Genomic DNA, 10,722 nt, shown 5'->3' with positions numbered 1-10,722 from the left:
AATGATGTATACCATGCAGGAAACGTGCCTGTTCTATAATTGCTGAATTATTTTGCAAAAAGTGACAGAAGGGGTCATTTTTTCTGGAACATTGGAGACAAATATTTCTTGGAAGATCGTTTTATAGCTTCTCTAATGAATAATGTTTTAGCAACCACAGAACTCTGGTGACCTGCTATTCCTCCCGTGATAGAGGGATTCTCTGCCCTAAATAGCATAAGATAGCTGAACATACGATAACCAACACTGGCCAGATGTTGACAGATGTTTATTACCTGCACTTACAACCCAGGGGCAGACAACACCACATGTGACTTGCATTCAGGAGCAGAGTAAGCTGGAGGGGCTGTTGATGGGATGCTTTGTGGGAGTAAGAGGATGAGGTGTCCTCTGGTTCTCCATAATCACTGGAGGATGTGATTAGTTGTTTGAATAATTCATGAGCTGGCAGGCAGGGGAAACCCTTTATGTTGAGGAAATGTAGATGGTCTAGTTGACTGGGAAACCCTGGGAGGGAGTTGTGCCTGTTGAGTGGGGCATATCTGGCAAGAGCAGGCAAATCCCCAGCTAGAGTTTTAGGCTCTGTGAAGATCAAAGATGTCAAGCACCATTTCCTGTGCACTGTCCACAGGTCAAGATGTCAACCAGTGGGTTTTGTCTGTGGTTTAGCCCAGTGCAGAATGCATATGGAAGTGTTACAAGATGTCCCTTATGACTCCAGCTCCAGCTCACTGAGAGCACCTGAATTGATACAAGCCAAGTCCAGATGGGCAGATCACTGGGCTGCTCGGCTGGACAACCCAGGTACATGTGTGTAGGATCAATAGCCTGAGTTGACCTTCTGGGCACTGAGGGGTCTCTGTTCCATAAACACAGCTGCCCTATCCCACTCTCTGGCCTCTATCACCCTCCATCTTCATTGACACCAGATTGCCAAGTGAGGTGCAAGAGCATCATGGTCAAATATCAGTAGCACTAAACAGTGCAGATAGCATCACGTTTAGTAAGGGAAAACCTAACAAGAAGAAAGTGAGATTTTACAAGCACATGATCCCTCAAATGCTCATTATTCAAGAACAAACCCGGGTATCAGTTCCATATCCCATTATGGCTAAACTTTGATCAGAGAGGAGACTTCTTTGTCATGTCAGAACCATCCAGGAAAGAGAGAGAATGAGCACTGACTTTTTCCAACACACAGTATTTTAATTTTTCAATATAATAATTTAATCAGTGTAAGTTTTGTTTCTGATGAACTTGAATTTATTGGTCTTTTCTTTTATAGTTAGTACACTAATGAATACATTTTCAATCTGTTAGGCTGTGAAATCTCTAAAGACTTTTTATGGTGGCTTGGTGCCTGTGACTCAAGTGGCTAAGGCACCAGCCACATACACCTAAGGTGGCGGGTTCAAATCCAGGCCGGGCCCACCAAACAACAATGATGGCTGCAACCAAAAAAATAGCCAGGCATTGTGGCAGGCGCCTGTGGTCCCAGCTACTTGGGAAGCGGAGGCAGGAGACTCACTTCAGCCCAGGAGTGGAAGTTGCTGTGAGTTGTGATGTCATGGCACTCTACTCAGGGGGACAGTTTGAGGCTCTGTCTCAAAAAAAAAAAGACATTTTATGGTTTTAATTTTATATTAATATATGTAATCCATTTTCACTTAATTTTGTGTATATGTGAGATAAGGAAATAAGAGTTTTTTATTTCTCTCTGATGATTGTCCAGTTTTTCCCACACTGTTTGTTGACCTGACTTTCCTTTTACCAACAAAATCCATTGGTTCTATGAGGCACCTGTGGCTCTGTGGGTGGGTTAACTGATTCCATTTCTTTTACTTCTGTTATGATTCCTTGGGAATGTTCTTTTAAAATTACTTGTTTCGTGGTGGCACCTGTGACTCAGTGGGTAGGGCGCTGGCCACATACACCGAGGGTGGCAGGTTCGAACCTGCCTCCAGCCAAACTGCATCAAAAAATAGCAGGGTTTTGTTGTGGGCACCTGTAGTCCCAGCTACTTGAAAGGCTGAGGCAAGAGAATCTCCTAAATCCAGGAGTTGGAAGTTGCTGTGAGCTGTGACGCCACTGCACTCTACTGAGGGTGACAAAGTGAGACTCTGTCTCAAAAAAAAAATTCATTGGTTCTTTGTGGTATATTAATTTACTATATATTTGTCAGTCTTTTTTTTGCAGTTTTTGGCTGGGGCTAGGTTTGAACCCGCCACCTCTGGCAGATGGGGCTGGCGCCTTACTCCATTGAGCCACAGGAGCTGCCCCTTATTTGTCAGTCTTTTTCTAGGCTATTTCATTTATTTGTTCTTTTTTTATACTGTATATCAATACTACATCATCTTAATTATGGCAGCTTTATAATAAGTGGATTTTTAATTTTATTTATTTATTTATTTATTTTAAGATGGACTCTCACTTTGTCACCCTTAGTAGAGTGTCATGGTGTTAGAGCTCACAGCAACCTCAAACTCCCCGGCTCAAGCTATTCTCTTGTCTCAGGCTCCTGAGTAGCTAGAACTACAGGTGCCCGGCTATTTTTTTTTTTTTTTAGAGATGGTGTCTTGTTGGGGCTCAGGCTGATCTCCAACCTGTGAGCTCAGGCAATCCACCTGCCTTGGCCTCCCTGCTAGGATTACAGCCGTAAGCCTCGGCTAGCCTCTATAATAAGTGTTTTAATCGGATAGTATAACTCCTTCAACACTATTCTTCTTCAGATTTTCCCAGCTATTTTCAGTCCTTTTCTTATACAAATTTTAAAGAGAATCTGTCAATTTCTATCTATAGAAAGATCTGCTATTCTATCAAATGTTTTTCCTGTATCTTTGAGGTTTTTTTTCTTGTGATAACCAAGCCCCTTACCCTTGAAAAATAAACTTCTTTTGAGTCCACTAGTCCCAGCCTCCTCAAGGGTGGGGAGGAAAATTCCAAAAAGAGGCTACTCCCCCCACCCCCCACCCCCGAACTATGTAACTTCCCCCCACAAAAGCTAACCACAATGTTCAGCTTTTGTTCCTTTGCTGGCTTTCTGTGACGCAGAAAATGGGGTATATAAACCCATTTGGTCTGTCATTCGTGGTCGTTGCTTCCTAAGGCAGCAACCCCTCTGCACAGATGGAATAAATTACTATTGAACCTTGCACCAAGTGGGGTCTGAGTTTTTTTCTCAGCTGTGTGAGTCACTACATTCTCACCTAGTCTATTTAGTAGGTTAATTACATCAGTTGTTTTGTAAATATACCAATTTGCATTTGTTGGATGAACTCCATCTGGTCATGATATATTGTCTTCCTTTTAGGATTGGATTTTATTTGCTAATGATTTGTTCAAGACTTTTTCATCTGTGTTCTGTATTTTCTTTGTAATCTCCTTGTCAAGTTTTGGTATCAGGGTTAGTTGAGACTCATAAAGTGAGCCAGGAGATGTTCCCTTCTTTTTCATTTTATAGAATAGTTTGTGCTAAAAAGTGGTATTAGGCTGGGTGTGATGGCTCATGCCTGTAATCCTAGCACTCTGGGAAGCCGAGGTGGGTTCAAGACCAGCCTGAGCAAGAGTGAGACCCTGTCTCTTAAAAAAAAAGAAGTGGTATTATTCTTTCATTAAGTGTTTAGAGGAATTCACTGTCTGGTCCTGGAATTTTCTTTTTGAGAAGTTTTAAGTTCCAGTTTTAATTTCTTTTAAATATAAAACTATCTTAATTTTCTTTTCTTTTTGTGTCTCTGTTGGTAAGCTACATTTTTAAATTTCAGGCTAGTATGAGGATACACATGATTAGGTAATATTATTTCTGTTTGTAAGGTAAAGTCCAAAGTCTGAGTTGTAGAGTTGTTGCTGAGTCCGGTACCCAGGAAGCGTGCCTTAAATGCCTATACATTGTACCAAATAAATGGGAATTTGCCGAGCCCCCACCCCGCCTTCCTCCTTGAATTTAATTGTGTTTTTCTCTCCTGCAGGGCCTGTAGTTGTTCATCTATTAGTGTTATACCCAAAGCAAGTGGAATAGAGAAATGCCAGCACACTGAGTCCAAATTAAGCAAGGGTCCTTTATTGATCGGCCAGCCAGGAGCAGGCTTATGATGCTTCAAAGTCTCTCAACTCCTAGAAGCAGAGGTGGGACACTTTTATAAGGGTCTTTCCGTAGGGGAGGGGGAATCCTTGATGCAAACCGAATTTGACAAGAGCCAACCCCTGGTGAGGGCAGTCCTTACAAGGGGAAACTGGGCTTTTGCAGTTATTACTGAACTCTTTCAGCTGAGTTTCCTGTCTTAAAGGGGGAGTGTTGAAAGCCCCAAGCAAGATGGAGTTGGGGCATAACACTAGTTTCAGATTAGTACTGAGTACGTGGGATACTTGCTTTTCCATTCTTGAGATACTTTACTCGGGAGAATGTTCTCTAAATCCATCCACGTAAATTCAGAAAATGCAAAGTCTCCATCTTTTTCTACGACTGTATTTTACTCATGTTTTTAAAGACTCAACTTTTGCTTTTATTGATTTTCATTCTTCTTTTGTTTTCTATTTTTACTGATTGTTGCTCTTAAAGTTTTCCTTCCTCACTCCTTCCTTATTTTATATTTGGGTTCAGTTTTTTATTTTTACTTAGTAGATTAAATTATGCTCTTAACTTTTGATTTTATAATAATTAATAAATTTAAAGCTATAAATATTTCTCTTTGCACTATTTTAGCTGCATCCCATTAGCTTTGATATGTTATGTTTTTATTATTCAGAGACAAATATTTTCTAATGTCTCTTGATTTCTTTTGTGATGCATGATTATTTGTAAGTATATTGTTTAACTTCTAAACATTTGGAGGTATTTTAATTATATTTTTTGGTTTTGATTTCTATTTTTATTCCATTATGGTCTAAGAGACTATTTTCCTGAGTAGCTGGGACTACAGGCGCCCACCACAATGCCCAGCTATTTTTTTGTATGCGGTAAATCCTGTTGAAGTTTGGCTGGGGCTGGGTTTGAACCTGCCACCCTCAGTATATGGGGCGGGTGCCCTACCCACTGAGCCACAGGCACCACCCTCATTTCAGGCTTTTAAAGGCATGTCTCCTTTAGTTTTGCTGTTAGTCCTGGGCTATAACCCTTACCCCGAAGGCATACACCTTTGGGGTTCCAAAGTAAAGCATGAGGTATTTAAGAAGTCCCTTGGTGAAATCTGAATGTCAAACTCTATTGAAATCTCCATTCAGCTTTTAAGCTCCCGCTAAATATTTCCCTCTGTGCTCCTTGGAGTCTTGTACCATTTAGGAGTCACCCAAGGATTTGAGAGGAATTTCTATACAGATTTTGAGACCCCTATTTGGCCTTCACTGCTCCTGGATTTTCCCTCTCAGTTTGGAACCACTCTGGAAGCCCCTCACACTCTGACCTTTATGTTATCAGTCCGTTAAGACTACTGCTTTCTGGCCAGTGCCTGTCACTCAAGTGGCTAGGCTGCCAGCCACAAACACTGAGCTGGTGGTTCGAATTCAGCCCAGGCCTGCCAAACACTACAACTACAACCAAAAAATAGCCAGACGTGGCGGGTGCCTGTAGTCCCAGCTCCTTGGGAGGCTGAGGCAAGAGAATGGCTTAAGCCCAAGATTTTGAAGTTGCTGTGAGCTGTGATGCCACAGCACTCTAGCCAGGGTGACAGCTTTAGACGCTGTCTCAGAAAAAAAAAAAAAAAGACTACAGCTTTCTGCTTTAGATCTGTTTGCCTCTGTGCAAGTTTAGAATTGCTATTGATGATAGCATTGGTCTGACATAGCTATTAATACTTTGCAATCATTGGAACAGGTATTAAAACTATTTTTTTAGGGCTCAGTGCCTGTAGCTCAGTGAGTAGTGTGCCAGCCGCATACACTAAATCTGGTGGGTTCAAGCCTGGCCTGGGCCTGCTAAAACAACAATGACAACTGCAATCAAAAAAGTAGCGGGGCGTTGTTGCGGGCCCCCGTAGTCCCAGCTACTTGGGAGGCCGAGGCGAGAGAATCACTTAAGCCCAGGAGTTTGAGGTTGCTGTGAGCTGTGATGCCATGGAACCGAGTGCTACCTAGTGAGGCTTTGTCTCAAAAAAAAAAAAAAAAAGGTAAAACGGTATTAAAATTGTAATAATATATATACCCATAACAAAAGGCGAATACTGTACGCTGAGCACCTCTTGTAATTGCATAATTCAAACGTGGCTTGAGTATTACAAATTTGAATACAGATTTTTCTAACCCAGACCCTCCTTCCCCAGTGCCTGAGGGAGGACTGTAGTGAGGGCCACCTGGCCTGTCTGGGAGCACGGCTAGGGCTCTCCCAGGTGGCCGGCTCCAGAAGGAAAAGCAGGGACAGGGCCCTAGAGACCCCTCGAGGGCAAGCCCACCACCGCCAGTATTCCTGAGGCCAGAAGCCTGAGCTTTTCCCGCAGACAGATGTGGGCCAGAGCCCAACCAACTCCACCTGGCGACGTAGACTGACCGACAGGTTAATTCCCGGTTCCTGGGCGCCGCCCTCCCTGTACTCCAGCACACTCTACCCAGGCAGCGGCCCTGCACCGGGCCCCACACCGAAGTACACCGCGCTCGGTTCTCTTGCCGCAGCAAGCAGCCTGGCAGCCGAGGCGTGTTTCCCAAAGGATAAATCCGCGACCGTCCAGGTGGGAACTCCAGGGAATTCCAAAACCAGTTGCCTGCTGGGAAATGGAGCTGTACGCATGCGCGGCGCAAGAGCTGTTGGGAGGCGTCGTTCGCATCGGTTCCGCGCGTGCGCACTTTCCCGTGGGGACCGCCGGAATGCTCTTTGTGGCGCTTGCTGTACTTTTGTGGGAGGCCGGTCCGCTCACTCGTGGGTCGTTCTGAGCGTCGGCCGATCTTTTCCTTCTGTCCCTGGCCCTGTCTGCTAGCCGAGCTCCCTTCTTGCTGGCTCTGGCCGGCGGACCTGAGGCCTAGCCTCGGCTCCCGAGCTCGGGTTCTCCCGAGGTCGTGTGTGACAGCGTGCGATGATTCCAGGGGTGAGCCCCGTGTGGGGTGCGGGTGTATCAGCCGACGGCTGTTATGGGGTCGAGCCCAGTGTGGGGTGCAAGGTGTTTGCAGAGCCCGCCTGAGCCCGACCGCAGCCGGGGCGTGGGGAGGGGGCTCCGTGCGTGCGGTCGTGCAGCCGTGAGCGCGTGGCGACGCGCCAGGCTCCCCTGCAGGCGGCTGTCCCTGAGCCCCGGGAGCAGGGCTCGCTCCTCTGGGCCTGACCTGGGGACCAGAAGGCTACCGAGCTGCCGCTCCTCGTGGGGGACGCTGGCGAGGGGGCCATGGAGACGTCTGCCCGGAAGCCGGCGGAGACAGGTACAGCTTCGCTCTTTTTGTCAGTGGGTCTGTGAACTTGCACTTGAGGACGCTGACGCTCAGGGAGTTCAAGCTAGTGTCCAGACCCACGCTGCAGATCAGGCCTCCTGCTTCCTCACTGTGAGCAGCCACTTGTTCCCATTCAAACATGCTTGGTGGGAAGAAAGGAATGGCAGAGTTTTTTTTCCTTAATTGAAGCGTCTCAAACACGTAATCAGTCCCCTGAGGCGTCTCAGTTTGTGCTGGCTGTAGAGGCTTGTGCCCCACCACCTGGCTAGACAGTTTCTGTCTCTCTGATTCCCACGCTTGCTTTAGCTCAGCCTTGAGCCTAGTGGTTGTGGGCAGAACAGCCCCCCTTAACTCATTTTTTTCTTTCCCCAGCTCTTCTCTCTCAGAATCCAGCTCTTTCTCTCAAAGAGAATCCAGGGGATATATCAAGGAGGAGTCATCTGGAAGCCAGGTCCGAGGTGAGTGGCTGTCTTTTCTCCTCCTTTATGAAGAGTGATAGCATGTTCCTTCCCCAGCCCTGGATCTGCAGTCGTCCTCAGACCTTCACCTGGGGATCTGCCCTGCAGGCCTCAGCAAGCTCTGGGCAGCAGGGACAGCCTCAGTCAAGTTGCCCCAGTTGTGCCCCGGAGATAAACTCTCTTGAATGTCCCTTCCAGTCTGGTTCAGTGGGTCAGTTGCCAGAGCTGTATGCCCAGCACTGTGCTGGGAGCTCTGAGAATTGTTTTTAGAGGAGCCTAAGCAAGTGAGTGACAGCTCACTTGAGGTCAATTTGCTTATCTCCACATGCTGGTCAGGGGCTGATGCACATCCACGGAAGGTTTGCACTGGTTGGTCCTTGTTTGGGGGGGTTTACTCAGATAGATTCAGGCAGGGGGCATGTGGAACAGCTGAGCCAAGATTGCACTGCAGCCCTGAGGTAAGAGTGAAGCATCCCTGTGAGCTGTCCCTGTACCTGGCCTTGATGTAGGGCCATCATGGAGAGATCCGGAAGTTTAGAAAATCTGGGGGTGCAGCAGAGAACTGGCCCCAGGGCCACTTCTGCAGCTAAGTGGGGCCCCTCTTACTGATTTTGGACTTTGCTCCTAATTTTGTTTTTCTACCTTAACTACCCCACCGGTATTTAGAAGGGTACATTTGACAAGGAGAGTACGGGGTAGTGAAAGGTCTGGAGGGTTGAGAGTTCTTTGATTTTGCTTTTTGGCTTTCTTGGGATTTGTGATTGTCAGTCTCTCGCTCGAAAAAGGTGAGGGTGGACGATACACAGAGAAAGCTATGTGTTAGAATGCTCCGTAGTTCTGTGAAACACTCAAGACACGGCAGACCAATGCAATGCACGATCCTTGATTGGAGCATAGGTCCAAAAAAAGATTAATAAAAAGCAGTTTGGGACAATTGAGAAGATTCGAAAATGGGTTGTTATGTGAGATAATACTGTATCATAGTAAATTTATTTGGTGTGGTGATGGTCCTGTGATAATCTAAGAGGATACCTGTGGGAGACAGAAGCTGAAGGACTGAGGGAGAATGTCATGATTCTCAACTTACCTTCAGATAAGTGAAGGTGAAGGTATGCGTGTGAATGTGTGTGTGCGTGTGTGTGTCTATGTGTGCAGCTACCTCGGGGTGGTAGCACCCTTCTTGTGCATGTGTGTTATTCCTAAAATGCCAGCTTGTTAGATCTTTGTAGAACAAGTCTGGTGTCCCAAGCACTCCTCACCTGAGGCTTTCTCTCCCAACAGTCTCACCCATGTTCATGGTTTAGGTTTTCTGGTCTCTTGGCACTTCTCACATGGTCCAATATGGCTTCTCTGGTGGTTTCATGATCACATCAGCATTTGATTCCCACGCACACCCCCTGGGAATTTTGTTCTTTTTTCCTGCAAAATGGAGACACATTGGACGTGGGCTTCTTCCAGGGGGCTAGAGATACCCCAAAGGGCCTGCTCAGACCCTGCCCTACTCTTGCTGATTGATGCCTCATCTCCCCACCCCGCACCACATTCAGATGGCTCTGGAGCTTTATTGCAGCCCATTTTCTCCTTCCCGTGGCCAGTGCAGCCACCGTCCTCCTTTGTGCCTGTGTGCCTCAGTTAGGGGCATGATCTCAGCATCCATCCTCATCTCACCACCTTCTCATCTTCCTGAAATCCAGTGCTTTTTGGAGACAGCTTTATTGAGATATTAATTATATACAGCACAGTTCTCTGATATTAAGTTTACAACTTGATGAGTTTTGGCAAATGTACAGAGGTGTGTGACCCGTGGCACCATTGTGATATGGAACATTAACTTCCATCTCCCCAAATCTCCTTGGGCCACTCTGGATGCAGCCCTCTCCCCTCAACCCTTGCCAACCATTATAATTTTGCCTTTTTAAGAATTTTGTATGGAATTATATGCCCTGTGGTCTTCTGTCTCTGACCTATTTCACACAGCATGTGATTTTGAGTTAGTCCATGCTGTTGTGTGAATCAGTAGTTTGGTCCTTTTTGTTGCTGAGTAATATTCGATTTGTATTAGTCTGCTGTGGCTGCCATGACAAAGCGCCACAAACTGGGGGACTGACACACCAGAGATTCTGTTTCTCTCAGTTCAGAGGCTAGAAGTCTCTGAGATCAAGGTGTTAGCAGGAGTGATCTCCTCTCCAGCCTCTCTCCTGGGCTTGAAGGCAGCCCCTTTCTCTAAACATCTGCACCTGGTCTTTCTTACCTTCATACCTGTCTACGTCCAAATTCCCTCTTATGAGGCCACCAGTTATATTGGAGTAGGGTACACTGCAGTGAATTTATTTTAACTTAACTACCTCTCCAAACACAGTGACATTCTGAGCTACTGGGTGTTGGACTTCAACATGGGAACTAGGGGGAGGGCAGACAATTAAGCCCATAACTCTACTGGATGGATATTACACAATATGCCTATCTGCTCCCCAGCGACGGACATTTAGGTCGTTAGCAGGTTTGGGCTGTTACAAGTAACATGCTATAGATGTTTAAGTACAAATATGACCATGTGTTTTAATTTCTTTTGAATAAATACTTAGGTGTGAAATGGCTGAGCCAAATGGTAAATATATATTGAATTGTCAATTTTATGTATCTTTTCAAAGAACCATTGTTTGTAGCTGGGCATTGTGACTCAGTCCTGTAATCCTAGCACTTTGGGAGGCTGAGGCAGGGGGATTGCTTAAACCCAGGAGTTTGAGGTTCCTGTGAGCTATGATGATGCCATGACACTCTCACCTGGGCAACAGTGAGCTCGAAAAGAAACATCTTTTAGTTTCATTGGTTTTCTCTATTTTTTTTTCTGTTTTCAATTTCATAGGTTTCTTCCTTTACTTTGGTTTCTTTCTTTCTTTCTTTTTTTTTTTTTTTTTTTTTT

The 10,722-nt window shown here is 45.7% G+C and overlaps 1 protein-coding gene across 1 annotated transcript in view; it reads left to right on the top strand.

Annotated features, from left to right (window-relative positions):
* The first annotated feature begins 6,790 nt into the window (after positions 1-6,790).
* The window catches only part of ZNF74 (zinc finger protein 74), a 10,988-nt gene continuing 7,056 nt past the window's right edge, over positions 6,791-10,722 (top strand). The window contains exons 1-2 of the mRNA XM_003801730.3: positions 6,791-7,332; positions 7,714-7,799. Of these exons, the coding sequence (XP_003801778.1) occupies positions 7,299-7,332; positions 7,714-7,799 (120 nt within the window). The 5' untranslated portion in view covers positions 6,791-7,298. The remainder of the gene's footprint in view (positions 7,333-7,713; positions 7,800-10,722) is intronic.

The sequence above is a fragment of the Otolemur garnettii genome, unplaced genomic scaffold (genome assembly GCF_000181295.1).
Source record: "Otolemur garnettii isolate 467f Iridium unplaced genomic scaffold, OtoGar3 scaffold00218, whole genome shotgun sequence".
Classification (NCBI taxonomy): domain Eukaryota; kingdom Metazoa; phylum Chordata; class Mammalia; order Primates; family Galagidae; genus Otolemur; species Otolemur garnettii.
The sequence above is the reverse complement of the archived record's forward strand: the minus strand, read 5'-3'. Positions and strand labels throughout refer to the sequence as shown.